General features: G+C 44.8%; 1 protein-coding gene across 1 annotated transcript in view; it reads right to left on the bottom strand.

The window, feature by feature from the left end:
* lrrc2 (leucine rich repeat containing 2) overlaps positions 1–16,351 on the bottom strand; it is a 121,338-nt gene that overhangs the window by 23,308 nt on the left and 81,679 nt on the right. The window contains exon 5 of the mRNA XM_041185573.1: positions 12,456–12,592. Coding sequence (XP_041041507.1) covers positions 12,456–12,592 — 137 coding nt within the window. The remainder of the gene's footprint in view (positions 1–12,455; positions 12,593–16,351) is intronic.

The raw sequence follows: 16,351 nt of genomic DNA, 5'->3' as shown, positions 1-16,351 counted from the left end.
ATATCGGTGATGAGCCCCAGAAGTTCAATAATAAAACTAATTCTTGAGGAACTGGAGCATCCTCATCTTTTACTTGCATAGGCAAACGACTGAGCGAATCTGCAATTTGTTTTCTGGGTCAATGAATGAAAGTATACTCATACGCTGTGAAGACCAGTGCCCACCTTTGTATTCTTGCTGAGGCTATAGGAGATATAGCCTTGTCTTCGCTGAATAATCGCAATAATAGCTTGTGGTCTGATATGATAGTAAAATGACAACTGTGTACATATTGGTGAAACCTCTTAACCCCCACAAATTCGAATGCTTCGGTCAGGTTTAAGAACAGATACAATTGGTGCTGCCCACTCTGAAAATTGTACTGGTTGTATCACTCCCAGTTTTTCTAATCTGTCCAGATCGGTGTCTACCTTTTCCTACATTGCTTAAGGTACTGGTCTCGCCTTAATGAATCTTGGTGTTGCCTCTGGATCTACAAGAATTTTTGCTTGCCTTACCCCAATCTTTCCAACCTCATCCTTGAAAACTGAGGCATATTTTTGTAGTAGCTCTGAAAGCCTATTAGTTCTCAGTTGAAAGATGTCAGTCCATTACGGTTTAATTTTTTTTAGCCAGTTTCATCCGAGGAGACTAGGTCCCTTGCCTGCTACCACCATTAAGGGTAATTTCACTGTTTGAACTGCATAGTGTACTGTGACTTTACATATGCTCTTGACTTTTATGTCTTCTCCAGTGTAAGTTTTCAATTTGGCACCTGTTTCTTCCAAATTTAGTTTATGGTCCCCATGATTCAGGTATTTAAAAGTATGCTCACCTATCACCGTAGTGGCTGCAGCAGTATCCACCTCCATTCTGTTAGGCCTCTCATTCACTCTCATGGTTACATAGATAGGCTCTGTTCTTCCTACCTTTAAATTATATAATGATTAAATATCTGAATCTATTACTTCAGGCTTTTCAATGCTGTTAATCTCATTGGGTTTTTGCTTTTGTCTGAAAGTCTGCCTGATTCTATATTTACATTGTCTCACGAAGTGTCCATTTCGATGACAGAAAAAGCATTCAATCTTTTTAACTGTGATTCATTATAAGGTGTCTGCTTCCACCTCTGTTACCAAGATGCCATGTTTTTGCTGCCAAGCTATCTCTTTTAATTTGTCTGCTAGTGGTGGCTGCTTCCCACTTTTGAGTCAAGCTTAGCACTTTCGTGCTCTTTTTGGTTATAGCTTCCCACCCAAAGTGGAGGATAGTGCCATTTTGCACTCCCTGTGTGGCTTCTGAGTCTCACACTGCACCTTCCATTGCCAGAGTGATTTCCAGTGCCTTCTGGAAATCCAAATTTGTTTCAGACAGTAATTTCTTCTGAATTGCATCTTCATTTATACCGCACACCAAACGATCTCCAAGCATATCATTGATAGATGTTACAAACTTGCAATATTTAGTTAATTGTTTCAGACTTGCCACATAACAAGCAACAGTCTCCCCCGCGGCTCTATTCTTTGAGTTAAATTTGAACCGTGGCAGCCTCTTTACGAGGTTCACTAAGTCATGAAAACCTTTTGAATCTGGTGCACTGGGGGGTGCCAACAAATTTTGAATTAATCCATATGTCTTATTCCCACAAGTGGATAAGAGGATTACACACTTCTTCTCCTCCCCCACAATGTTGTTAGTCTGGATGAAGAATGCAAGTGTTCAACATAATGAGACCAGTTGTCTGAGGTTGGATTGAAAGGCTCCACTCTTTCAAATTGCGGCATGCTCTGAGGGGATTGCTTCAACGATCAGGAAGGAAATTTTTCTTTATTTATAACTATCGTGCGAAGTACAGTCCAATTTCGGTTCTTCTGGTTTCCTTCGTTCTTTCTTGCTTTTTACCTTGTCCTTTTGAGTCTTTTCTTGCTTTTTACTCTTGTCGCCAGTTTGTTGGATCCAGTGCTCTGGTTTGTTGGGGCTAAAGTATCTGGGTTGCATACTTGTTTCGGGGTGACTGAGTTGGTCCAAGACAGAGAAGATCAGTAGATCATTCTTAGAAGAAACACATTCTGCTTATTTACAAAAGGAACTCAGCAGCTCCACTTGTGTGCTTATAACTCAAAATTCTGTCTCTACTCTTCAGACTCTAACTCAAGACTACTGACTACAGAGGTAGCCCGCATTACACTGCTATTGGGTATCAAGATCATATGATCTTACATTACAATATTTGTCTTAAAAGTATATTACACATCAGATTACTACATAAAGCAAAGTGGCTGAGGAGGTTCAGGCATTCATAGCTGGTCATTGCTGGCATCTGAAGCCTCCTGGAAGAAAACCTCCTTCCAAGAGAAAGGATGTTGCCAGTGGCTATCAAGATGAGAGCCTTGAATATCTTCTTCCCTGGATCCTTACAGGGATCTGCTGATGGCATCTTGAGGATCACTCAGTCTGCTGCCCATAAGTACATCTCCCAGATCACTAATATGTTGTTTTACAAGCCCATCAAGTATTTGAATATTGCCACAGATGCAGCCAGTCAAACACAACGAGCTGCCAGCTTTGCTGCAGTGATTGGCTTCAGGGGGTCATTCATTGCACACATGTCTAAGATCAGCCTGGAGTCTTTGTCAAGCACAAGGATTCCACTTCTTTGATGTTCAGTTAGTTTGTGACCACTGGAATGTGATCAAGAATGTTTGCGCTAGATATCCAGGGAGTTGTCCTCATGACTTATTCATTCTAAGGCAATCATATCTCCCACCTTTTTGCTGGTCCAAACAACATCAACAGTTAGCTGCTGGGAGACATAAGCTTTGAAGATCTGTCTATTGACACATGTAAGGAACCTTACCAGTGAAAAAGATCAGAGATACAACAGGAGGCATTTAATCACCGGGGAAATAATAGAACAAGCCATTGGATTCTGAAGATGCGCTTCAGGTGCCTCATCAGATTTGGTGGTGCCCTTCAATATGCTCCATCAAGGGTCTCCAGGATTGCTGTGGTCTATTGTGCTCTTCAAAACATGGTGCTTCAGGGAGGAGGGGGGCTGCAACATCTGAGGAGGAAGAGGAGGGACAGGAGGTGAAGCCAGATGCAGCGTGGTGTCTGCACTGCACTCCTCATTGCCAGAGAAACCAAGACAGACTCATCCAGGCTCACTTTGCTTAATATGAGTGCATGAGACCACCCTAAAGTGCCAGAAGAAACCTTGTTCACTGCCTCCTCAGACACAATTCATCCCAACAGGCAACCAGCTAACCATCCTCATAAAAGTTGATCATGTGAGTCATCTGAAGTGTGTGGAGAAAGCAGGAGGCCATGAGAATGAGGAGATATTTGAAATAAATATCAGTGTCACTTCATTAACATTAGTTTAAACACACAAGTGAATACCCTTGGGCAATTAAAACGTCTGCCTCATTTGCTTCCTGTTATCCTACCTTGTATAACTCCTGTGGCTTCAGCTGAGCTGGAGGCAGGCAGCTCATCCCCCTGCTCAGATGCATGAGATGCCCATAGAGGACATCCTCTGCATTTTGGAGCCTGTGAGGGACCTGCCAAAGACTGTCCCACCTTCACCTGTACAGGAGCCAACTCGGTCATCAGGGCAGGAGGCAGCTGATGAGGCTCTGAGAGGAGTGGGTGGTTGGCATGGAATGAGAAGCTGGAGCGCCTTGAGAAGAGTCCCTACAGTTATTCCCTTTCTCCATCTTCCCTTTCATTTCTCGCCTGCACTACCCTGCTAGCCAAGAACTGGAGAGCACTTGCTGACAGCCTCTGCTGTCTTCAGCCATGCCTGCCTCGTTAAGCTGGTTAAGCCACAGGGAAGTGTACTACTCTTCTAGCCCTTACTACCTCCAGGGAAGACCCAGAGAATGCCGGGGTGTTGGGGGGTGGTGGGGGGGGGCGGGGAGAGAGGATGAGGTGGGTGCAGCCTTCCATCTGCAATTGTTTAAGCAGCAAACTTTCCTGCAGATATTCTCATCCCTTACCGCGGTTCCTTTAAATGTAGAACTTGCATTCAGAGTGCAGCTTGTCATCACACCCACACACTGATCTGCGAAACCTAGAAGCGGGAGGCTAAGGTTAGGGCTGAGTTAAACAGCCATGCCAAAATCCACTTCGTAACAACAGGTTTCCTTCCCACTATCTGCCTCCCCATTGGATGTGAGTCAGTTTTGTTAAGATTCCATGCATTCATTCAGTTGTTAATATATTTTTTCTCTATAAAGTTGTATGCTATTTAAGCAGGGTATGTTGGTGGCTAGGAGCAAACAAATTTGTTGGCAGAATCAAGCATGCTCAGATAAAACATAGCATTGGTTAAATAATGTTGTAATTTCATTGTTTCTTTGACTTTGTCTTAAATAGGTAGGCTGGACGCACCAGAGAACAAAGAAGCCATAGATCTGATGGACACTTATTTGGAAGGTGAATATTGGCATCTTATTTGCACTATATTTAAATAATGGATAGTCCTGTACAGAGACAGAAACATTTTCATCTCCAGCAAAATCTTGTAAACACTGTACACCCAACACTTGCTCATTTCAAAAACAGAATTACCTGGAAAAACTCAGCAGGTCTGGCAGCATCGGCGGAGAAGAAAAGAGTTGACGTTTTGAGTCCTCATGACCCTTCGACAGAACTTGAGTTCGAGTCCAAGAAAGAGTTGAAATATAAGCTGGTTTAAGGTGTTGGGGGGTGGGGTGGGTGGGTTGGGGGGGGGTGGGGGGAGAGAGAGAGAGAGAAGTGGAGGGGGGTGGTGTGGTTGTAGGCAAAAGCAGTGATAGAAGCAGATCATCAAAAGATGTCATAAACAACAAGACAAAAGAACACATAGGTGTTAAAGTTGGTGATATTATCTAAACGAATGCGCTAATTAAGAATGGATGGTAGGGCACTCAAGGTATAGCTCTAGTGGGGGTGCGGGGAGCATAAAAGATTTAAAATATTTAAAAATAATGGAAATAGGTGGGAAAAGAAAAATCTATATAATTTATTGGAAAAAAACAAAAGAAAGGGGGAAACAGAAAGGGGGTGGGGATGGAGGAGGGAGCTCAAGACCTAAAGTTGTTGAATTCAATATTCAGTCCGGAAGGCTGTAAAGTGCCTAGTCGGAAGATGAGGTGTTGTTCCTCCAGTTTGCGTTGAGCTTCACTGGAACAATGCAGCAAGCCAAGGACAGACATGTGGGCAAGAGAGCAGGGTGGAGTGTTAAAATGGCAAGCGTCAGGGAGGTTTGGGTCATTCTTGCAGACAGACCGCAGGTGTTCTGCAAAGCGGTCGCCCAGTTTACGTTTGGTCTCTCCAATGTAGAGGAGACCACATTGGGAGCAACGAATACAGTAGACCAAGTTGGGGGAGATGCAAGTGAAATGCTGCTTCACTTGAAAAGAGTGTTTGGGCCCTTGGACAGTGAGGAGAGAGGAAGTGAAGGGGCAGGTGTTGCATCTTTTGCGTGGGCATGGGGTGGTGCCATAGGAGGGGGTTGAGGAGTAGGCGGTGATGGAGGAGTGGATCAGGGTGTCCCGGAGGGAGCGATCCCTATGGAATGCTGATAGCGGGGGTGAAGGGAAGATGTGTTTGGTGGTGGCATCATGCTGGAGTTGGCGGAAATGGCGGAGGATGATCCTTTGAATGCGGAGGCTGGTGGGGTGATAAGTGAGGACAAGGGGGACCTTATCATGTTTCTGGGAGGGAGGAGAAGGCGTGAGGGCGGATGCGCGGGAGATGGGCCGGACACGGTTGAGGGCCCTGTCAACGACCGTGGGTGGAAAACCTCGGTTAAGGAAGAAGGAGGACATGTCAGAGGAACTGTTTTTGAAGGTAGCATCATCGGAACAGATGCGACGGAGGCGAAGGAACTGAGAGAATGGGATGGAGTCCTTACAGGAGGCGGGGTGTGAGGAGCTGTAGTCGAGGTAGCTGTGGGAGTCAGTGGGTTTGTAATGGATATTGGTGGACAGTCTATCACCAGAGATTGAGACAGAGAGGTCAAGGAAGGGAAGGGAAGTGTCAGAGATGGACCACGTGAAAATGATGGAGGGGTGGAGATTGGAAGCAAAATTAATAAATTTTTCCAAGTCCCGCCGAGAGCATGAAGCAGCACTGAAGTAATCATCGATGTACCAGAGAAAGAGTTGTGGAAGGGGGCCGGAGTAGGACTGGAACAAGGAATGTTCCATATACCCCATAAAGAGATAGGCATAGCTGGGGCCCAGGCTACACCCATAGCTACACCTTTTATTTGGGGGAAGTGAGAGGAGTTGAAGGAGAAATTGTTCAGTGTGAGAACAACTTCAGCCAGACGGAGGAGAGTAGTGGCGGATGGGGATTGTTCAGGCCTCTGTTCGAGGAAGAAGCTAAGGGCCCTCAGACCATCCTGGTGGGGGATGGAGGTGTAGAGGGATTGGACGTCCATGGTGAAGAGGAAGCGGCTGGGGCCAGGGAACTGGAATTTGTTGATGTGATGTAAGGTGTCAGAGGAATCACGGATGTAGGTGGGAAGGGACTGGACAAGGGGAGAGAGAAGGGAGTCAAGGTAACGAGAAATGAGTTCTGTGGGGCAGGAGCAAGCTGAGACGATCGGTCTACCGGGGCAGTTCTGTTTGTGGATTTTGGGTAGGAGATAGAAGCGGGCCGTCCGAGGTTGGGCGACTATCAGGTTGGAAGCTGTGGGAGGAAGATCCCCAGAGGAGATGAGGTCAGTGACAGACCTGGAAACAATGGCTTGATGTTCAGTGGTGGGGTCATGGTCCAGGGAGAGGTAGGAGGAACTGTCTGCGAGTTGACGCTCAGCCTCCATGAGGTAGAGGTCAGTGCGCCAGACGACAACAGCACCACCCTTGTCAGCGGGTTTGATGACAATATCAGGGTTGGACCTGAGAGAATGGAATGCAGTAGGTTCAGAGAGAGAGAGATTAGAATGGGTGAGAGGAGCAGAGAAATTGAGACGACTAATGTCACGCCGACAGTTCTCAATGAAAAGATCAAGAGAAGGTAAGAATCCAGAGGGAGGGGTTCAGGTGGAGGGAGAATATTGGAGGTGGGTGAAAGGATCCGTTGAATGGGGAGAGGACTCCTGCCCAAAAAAGTGAGCCCGGAGACGAAGACGGCGGAAGAAGAGTTCAGCATCACGCGGAGCCCGAAATTCATTGAGGTGAGGGCGTAAGGGTATGAAACTAAGTCCTTTGCTGAGCACTGAACGTTCAGCATCGGAGAGGGGAAGGTCAGGGGGTATAGTGAATACACGGCTGGGGCTGGGATTGGAAGATGGGGTGGGGACGGAGGGACAGGCAGGGGTGGAGGGTCCTAGATGGGTGTTGGTGTCGATGAGTTGTTGTAGCTTGCGTTCCTTAGCACTTGAGAGAAAGAGAAAAAGTTTCTTGTTGAGGCGTCAGATGAGCCGAAGAATAAAATGAAACTGGGGGCACGCGCAGCTTTGAAAAAGGGTACGGCGGTGCTGCTGGAGGGAGAGGTCGAGTGTGTTCATATGGCGGCGCATGGCACTGAGTGTGGATTTCAGAATGTGACGGGAACAGCAGTCCGAGAAACGTTTTATGTCCCGGAGATACCTGTAATCCTGGGTGGGTTCGAAACACGAGGGGTGGAATTTCAGTTGAAATCCACGTGGGGTAAGTCGGAGACGGAGACAGTCACTGAGAAAGGAGATATGGCTGTGAAAGCGGGTTTTAGTAAACACCTTGTCAAACACCAGGAGGGAAATGGAAAGCAATGAAGGTGAGCAAGGCAAAAGAGAGGTACCGAAATCTTGTCGCAGAGAAGAACAGAACTTCTTCAAGGAGGTAGGCATTTCTTGAAGAGCCGTGGCAGTCAATTAAACACAGAGATAAAAACAAAAAAACTTACACTTGTTCATTTCTATCACTTGAATGTTGACTACCCGCAAAGTACTTTCTATTTTGTTTTCCAACTGAATCCTTCATAACAAAGATACTGATTTTGTAATAAAATACATTTTTAGGAAGTACACATTCTGAATACAAAATAAACAAATTCAATGTTTTAACATCAGTTGAAGCTTCAGTTGAACCTTGCTTCCTTTTTCAAGCCAGGTGTTTGATTTTTGGGTGTGGTTTTATGATTATTGACTATAATGTGTAATTCCTGTGTTGTATTGAGTATGATTTAAATAAACTATATCTATGTATCTAAAAACAATCAAAATTAAAACTTACATAATGATAATCTTTTATCCAAGCACTCATTGTGAAGCTGGCCTTTACACCTGAGCTTCCCTGAACTTTTAAACCTAGAATCCCTGATTGCCCTTGATTAAGTTAAAGGCAGAAATCAGAGGCAGTGTTTTACAGCCACCATGGACAGGTTTTCAGGTGGAGGCATGTAAAATTCTGCAGGTGATTTTTCTGCTGCCTTCCCGCCCTTCCCTGTCCTTGCCACAATTTTACAAGCAGTGCGAGGAGTGTGGGGTGGGGGGGGGGGGGGGTGCTCCCCCCCACCCCACCTGGCCTTTGACCAGTGATGCTGCTGGAATCAGAGTGTTACCGGACAACCAGATAAGTGTCAGCTCTTGGAGGTGGGACCTCCTCCTCAGATGGGGAAGAAGTCCCACTTCGGGCCAATTAGTGCTCCTCAGAGTGTTAAATGGCTACAGGGCTGCTGTACAAAGAGGGAATGGGTTCCCCACTGACATTTTCGGTGGAGCGGCGGGAAGTCCTGCCACATAATAAATGCTGCCCCAAGTGAACCTAACCAGAAAATTGGGCAGGAGTGAGTGACACTGGATGCTGTGAGATGCAGGCCAAGTGTGGGTTTCTTACCCCTGGCACAAATTCCAGTGACACACCTAGAGAAAGAGAACAATGCTGTCACCATGACAACCTATAAAGTGAAGCTTAGAGCAGATTAAATCAGCATTATTGAATGCCTGGGAAAAAGGCTTGTGAAGTTGCAGACTTCCATTGCCTTCTGGCTGTGCCAAGCTTATGTCACGTAATAGCTGCAAGTGCCTTTGCAGCAGATAGCAAAACTTTAGCTCCCCAGCAGAACCGGACCCTATTGGTGCCAGGTTGATGTTTCATATCTTGCAAATATAATTGGGATCTGCCCAATCAGACTATGCTGCCATTTACTTTCTTATATGCAGCGTCAGTTAAAATATCACATGCCAGAGTGGATTTTCATCTTCACTGTAGTAATCTGGTGGAATAGATTGCCTGTTCATTGTAGGACGCTCTTGATTTTCATTCTTCTGAAATCAATGGGAATGAAAATCATGTGATTTTTATTATGTCCAGTGATCTGTTCCCTTGATTTACTACCCAGCAGGTAAAGACAAAGGTTACCCCCATTGTTTTTAAGAACATAATTAACACTGAGCATCCTTCATACATCGATGTCAGAAAATTAGTTGCCTGACAACCTCACCTATTATTAATATTTGAATGGAGCTCTCACTTGTTTCAGGTGGGAGCGCCTTGTTCACTCCTTGAGATCCATTGGAAATGCGCTTTACTGGCCTTTTCGTGCTCATTAATTGTGTAACAGGTCCGCACAGGACATAACAGTCTCAAAGATTGGCTCCATATGACTTTAAATGTAACATCTAATTATCAACGTTCTCCAAAGTGGTAAACAGTTTTGAAGGATGAAGTCTGCAGTTAGTCCAAAGCTGATGAAACTATTACAGAGCTGCCCTCTGCAGGTAACTTTTGTACCAGTCACCTGCTGGCACATACAGATCTTCCATGAAATGTAGTTATGAATGGACAACAAGAACAACAACTTGCACAAACAAAGCACTTTTAGCATTGTAAAACACCCCAAAGCATTTCACAGGAGGTGAATCAATGGGGGTAACCTTAATCTTTATCTGCTGGGCAGTGAATCGAGGGAACCAATCACCTGGTGTAAGAAATTAAGGTCTTTAATAAACTGATATTTTCTGCATTATATAGAACCCTTGTGAGATTAGCTAATAGATCATTGGTTCTCTCTCTCCGGAAAGGCAATTTCTAAACAGGTAACAATTCTAAACAGTCCCTGGAAATGTCAGGGTCAGTTAGTTCAGGCTTCCATATTGACATTCCTGATTTGGTGGGGTGGCATCTTGTGTACCCCCTTATCTATGCAAGTGTTTAGATATGGCCAGGAAATGACCCTCAGCGTGATACAAATTAAAAAGCTGACCTCTAGCAGAGTGATGAACAGTGGGGGAGGTGACCCACCTGATATTTTGGGAACATGTCCTGTATCCTTTGGTCAGAAGGGTTGGAATAGATGATTGACACTGGGTAAGTTACCAGCCCCAGACAAAGGGTATATGCTCAGGAATGGGGCAGTCCTTGTGAGGTGACAGTGCTTGTCAGGCAGCTACCTCCTTCAGATTGAAGATGGACCAGAGGAGGAGGAGGAACACTGAGAGAAGAGTTCCCTAACATTTTGACTAAAGGGCAGAATGCTACTATCACAAGCTATTGGGAGCAACACACTCTGTGCCAATTCATCTTCTGGGATCAGTAAACCCCTCTCAACTGTCATGGGTCGTATACTCTTTCTGTCTAATGAATTAATGCATCGTATCTCAACTGTTGCTTCTTAATAAACATAATACACTATCTTAAAATTATTTGCAATTAGTCAACTGGCTATCAGAGGTATCTGTGGCCCCCAAATCCAAAATCCTATACTGGACAAAAAACACATGATTTTCATTCCCATTGATTTCAAAAGAATTAAAGTCAAGAGTGTTCTACAATGAACAGGCAATCTGTTCCACCAGATTATCCACTCTGGTATGTCACACTTTGACATCTCATAGGAGCGTTATCAAACACCGGACTGCAGATGGAGATAGAAAGACAGGTGATCAAAAGCTTGGTCAAAGCGATAGGATTTAAGAAGTGTCTTAAACAAGGAGAGAGAAGTAGCAAGATAGAGATGATTAGAGAGGGAGTTTCAGACCTTAAATCCTAGGCAACTAAAGGCATGGCCACCAATGCTAGACCGGTTAAAATCAGGAATGTCCAAGAGCACACAATGGGAAGATTACAAAGACCTCAGAGGATTGCAGGATGGAGAAAGTTAGAGATAGGGAAGGGAGGGGCCAAGGATGAATTTAAAAACAAGCATAACTTCAAAATCAACAGGTTGTCAGACCAGGAACAAAAGCAGTTAAACAAGCACAAGGTGATGGGCGAATAGCACTTTGTGTGAGTTCGGACACAGGGAACAGCATTTTAATAAACTCAGGAGGGTGGAAGATGGGAGGCTGACTGTGAATAGTCAAGTCTAGAGACAATAAAGGCATGGATAAACTGAGATGGGGTGGAGACAGGCAATATGAGGGAAGGATGACGGTTTTAGTGATAGAGTGGATATATGGTCAGCAAATCATCTCAAGGTCAAATGGGATGCCAAGATTGTGAACTATCTGTTTCAACTTCAGACAGTGACAAGGGAATGGGATGGAGTTGGTGGCTAAGGAATCGAGTTTATGGCAGGGACCAAAGGCTTGTGTCTTCCCATTATTTAATTGGATGTCCAGGACTGGATGTCAGGAAAGCAACTTGACACATCAGAGTCAGCCAAGGAGTTGAGAGAGATGGTGGTGAGGTGGATCTAGTGTTGTCAGCGTACACACAGAATCTGATGTGTTTTTGGGTGATGTCGTCAAGGGGCAGAATGTAGCTGAGAAATAGGAGAGGACCAAGGATAGATTCTTTGGGGACACCAGAGGTAACATTGCAGAAAAGGAATGAGAAGCCATTGCAGATGATTCTCTGGTTATCTGGAGATAGATAGCAATGGAACCAGAAGGCAGTCCCACCCAGCTGGATGCAGACAAGTTGAGAAGGGTGAGGAGGAATAGTTTACCACAGCCCCAATCACATAGGATGCCATTTGTGACTTTGGTAAGAGCCGTTTCAGTTCTGCGGCAGGGATTGGAGGGGTTCAAATATAGAGTTGTGAGGAAAATGGGCACGGATTTAAGAAAGTACAACACGTTCAAGGACCTTGGATAGGAAAGAGAGGTTGGAGATGTGGTGGTAGTTTGCAAGGATAAAGGTTAAACTTGTAACTAAAATTTGTTTGCAGATATTTTAATTTCATTCTTCAAATGTATGTCCTGCTTAGTTAAATAAATGGCCCATCACAGGGCTTCCTCATTCATTTTCAGACAGTTACACATTGCTTGAAATATCATGTGATGATACAGGATTACTAGATCACCAATCCCTTGTTTTTAAGGATAGTTTGGAAGTCAGAGTTTGATAAACATACAGCAGTAGCACAATGATATATCACGACACAAAGTGCAACCATTTTAAGTAGCTTCAAGTGAACGACAGAATCAATGAGCACTTCTCCATATACAAACACACCAAATGTGTCTTTGTGGCAGCAGGCTACAACATGTTCAGGTCTTGATTTAAATTATCCACAGCACAGAAACACTTAGTTGTATAATCCAGAGATATTACCTCAAATGGGAGCTCTGTCAGTTCCAGGTTACTTGATAAATTCAGTTTCTCCAGGTTCTCGCAGCAGCCGAGCTCCAGTGGAACGGATGTCAGCTTGTTGAAGCTAACATTCAGTTCTTTCAGTTTGGTCATTTTGCCTGTCAAAACACAAGCACCAAACCTTCTATTTATCAGTATCATAAATCTTTACTGTAAGGAAGCATGGCAGGTACAATTTATTCAGTGAGCTATTGGATGATAAGCTTTTCTTTATGATTTGATGCTTGTTTTTCTCTCTGCCAGTTTTGCTCCCTTCTATCCAACATTCCTAAGGGGCAAAGTTCCATGGGCATCAGTCACCTTGATGTAAGCTGTGGTTCAGTTGATAGTGCTCTCACCTCACTTAGAAAGTTGTGGTTTCAAGTCCTATTCCAAAGGCTTGAGCTCAAAAATCTAGGCTGACAATTCAGTGCAGTAGTGAGGAGAGAATTGCAATGTCAGGAGTGCCATCTTTCAGGTGAGATGTTAAGCCGAGGCCTCATCTGCCCGCTCAGGTGGATGCAATGACACCAAGAACACCAGAGGAGTTCTCCCAACGTCTTGGTCAATATTTATTTCTCAAACATCATCACTTAAAGAACATTATCTAAGCATAATCACTTTCTGTTTGTGGGTACCTGCTGTGTGTTTCCTACAGTACAACAGTGATTACACATCAAAAGTACTACATTGATTGTGAAGCACTTTGGAACCTCCAGAAGTCATGAAGGGCACTGTACAAATCTAAGTCTTTTTTTTCCATCCAAGTGACCATCATTCATGTATCAGACTCAAATGTTGGGCAGGCTATGAGAACCCCATGGAACATCATCTCAAATCCTAGTCACATCCTCCTTTGAAACCACAAGACATTCTTCCAAGTGGCAATTACCAGCAGAATCTGGGGTCAATTTCTCCCCTCCTTTTCCAAATAAGGGACACTTACACCAACTGGAACATTATTACATTGGAAAATCTGTACTGCATCTGGATGCAATTATGGGTCAGATTTTCACCACGACAGAGAGCCTCTCCATTGTGGTAAAAATCCCAGAAATGGTCAGAAATCCTAAATCTCATCCCCAAACGTGGCATATGGGTGGGAGTGGAGTTGGGCTGTGGTTCGCGCATGCGCGGTTCACAGAGGCAGCTGGCCATTTAAATCACCAGCTGCCTCCGCTGAAGTGAGATTTTGACAGGCCAGGAGTGCGAAACCCGAAGTGTGCAGATTAGACCAGGTTGGTCTGAACTTGGTGAATTCATTTGGGTAACCAGAGTACCCCTTTTGAGAGGCAAGGTACCCCTGTGGATGTGATCATGCAATATTTTTGGGGGAGAGGTAAGGCATCCTTTGGGAAAGATTACACACCCTTTGGGAAGTAAGGTTTCCTTTGGGGGAGGTAAGGCACTCTTTGGGATTGTTAAAAGTAAACATGCTTGTGTAAAAAGTGCATAAAATCATTGGAATTGTCAAACTGTCAAAAACTATCAAGCTGTTAAGGAACTGTCAAAGGATACTAGATGAGTTGCCATGGAGGGGAAGGGCAAAGGAACATGGGTAGGGGGCATGGGTTGACATGAGTTGACACTAACTTGCCATAAGGGCCATGGGTAGTGTGCTGGCATAGGTTGGCATGGGGTCATGAGGGGCCATGTCCAGTGAGTAGATGAGCATTGGTTGGCATAGTGGATATGAGGGTGCCATGGGAGGTGGGTTGAGGGGCGTGAGGTGACATAGGTTGGCATGGATGGGGCATGAGGAATATGTGGGAGATGAGAGGGGTGAGGTCTGGAGGGCTGTTTTTTGTTTTTTTTTATTTAATTCAACACAAGTGCCAAAGCACTCTGCCCAGCCTATCTCCAAAGCTGGCAGCCTCCAACTTGTTCTGGGGGCAGCAGGCCTGAGTTCCAATCCAGTCCGTCCCCCTGGAATGAAAATCTGACCTGTGAGCGGCCATTTTTAAAGCTCAGATTTGCAGAGTCAGGAATTCTCCCTCTCCGCACACCCAACCCAGCAGCAAAAATCTGGGCCTATATCTTTTTCCAAATAAGGAGACAAAAACTGTGCGCAGTATTTCAGATGTGGTCTCGCTACAGTCCTGTACAGCTGCAGTAAAACATCTCTACTTTTATATTCCATTCCCCTTGCAATAAACACCAACATTATATTTGCCTTCCTAATCACTCTCTACCTGCATACAAACTTTTTATGATTCGTGTACCAGGACACCCAGATCCCTCTATACCACCGAGTTCTGCAATTTCCCTCTATTTAAATATTATACTGCTTTTCTATTCTTCCTGACAAAGTGGACAAGTTCACATTTTCCCACATAATACACTATCTGCCAATTTTTTTGCCCATTCACTTAACCTGTCTATATCCCTTTGCAGATTCTCTACTTTTTGACAAATTACTTTCCTCCCTATCTTGACATCATTGGCAAATTTAGCTACAATACATTCGGTCCAAGTCATTGATATAGATTGTAAATCATTGGGAGCCCAGCACTGATCCCTATGGCACTCTACTAGTTACAGCTTGCCAACCCGAAGAAAGACCTGTTTAACCGTATTCTCTGCTTCCTGTTAGATAACCAACCTTTTATCCATGTTAACATGTTACCTCCTACACCATGTTCTTCTATCTTGTGCAGTAACCTTTGATGTGGCACCTTATCAAATGCCTTTTGGAAATCCAAGTATACCATATCTACAGGCTCCCCTTTATCCACGTTGCTTGTTACTTCCCCAAAAACTCTAATAAATAAGTCAAATGCAATTTTCCTTTCACAAATCCATGTTGACTCTGCTTGATCACATTATGATTTTCTAAGGCCTGAATTTTTTGGTCATTGGGCGCACACGATTGGTTGCTCTGGGAGCAGCCGGGAAACGGACTGCCGACTGCGATTGGCCCCGACCATGATTTCATGCTGGCTGACCAATTAATGGCCAGGCAGAGCGAAATGCGTGCTGAAAAGCTCAGCACTGCCAGAGTGGCGGCAGGAATAGAGCAGGTGACGACATCACCGCAGGTGCGGGTGACCGCTGCGAGAGAGCTTGCTGAAGGCAGACAACTGCCTCAGGCAGATGCAGACCCGCAAATAATGAAGTAAAGCTCTAAAAAGCTGCATAAAATGTCCATGCATCACAATAAAGCACCTGAAGGCATACCTCATAAAAATGCTGTCAACAGATTTCATCCTGCCCTTGGATGAGGTTTCATGAAAAATGCAAAGGCCGCCTGGTTGATTGGCCCGTCCGCCAACTGACAGGCCATGAAAAATCGCAGACAATTGCGCCGTTAATGGGCTTAATTGCCTGCTTAATTGTTGGTGGGCGCGCTTCCAACTTTTGCATGTGCCCGCTGAGCGAAATATCATGCAGTGCGCGATGACATCAGGACGCTCGCCCGCGTCATCTCATACAATTTTACGCCCAATTGGGTTGGGCGTGTGCCCACCCGCGGGATGTAAAATTCTACCCTAAGTATCCTGCTATCACCTCCTCAATAATAGATTCGAGCAATTTCCCTATGACAGATTTTAGGCTAATTGGCCTGTAGTTTCTTCTGCCTCCCTCCTTTCTTGAATAAAGGCGTTACATTAACTATTTTGCAATCCACTGGGGCTGTTCCAGAATTTAAGGAATTTTGGAAGGTTATAATCAAAGCATCTACTATCTTTGCAGCCACTTCCTTTAAGACCTCATGATGCAGGCTATCTGGTCCTGCTGGGGACTGGTCAACTGTTTTCCCAGGACCTTTTCCCTGGTGATGGTGATTGTTTTAACTCTGATTATCTTTATCCAAATTGCTACCCTGTCCTAGTACCATGTTGTTACCTTTTGGTTTGCTACATCTCCTTGCACACAAC

This window comes from Carcharodon carcharias, chromosome 4, assembly GCF_017639515.1.
Source record: "Carcharodon carcharias isolate sCarCar2 chromosome 4, sCarCar2.pri, whole genome shotgun sequence".
In the NCBI taxonomy this organism is placed as follows: domain Eukaryota; kingdom Metazoa; phylum Chordata; class Chondrichthyes; order Lamniformes; family Lamnidae; genus Carcharodon; species Carcharodon carcharias.
This window is presented reverse-complemented; position numbering and strand designations above follow the sequence as displayed.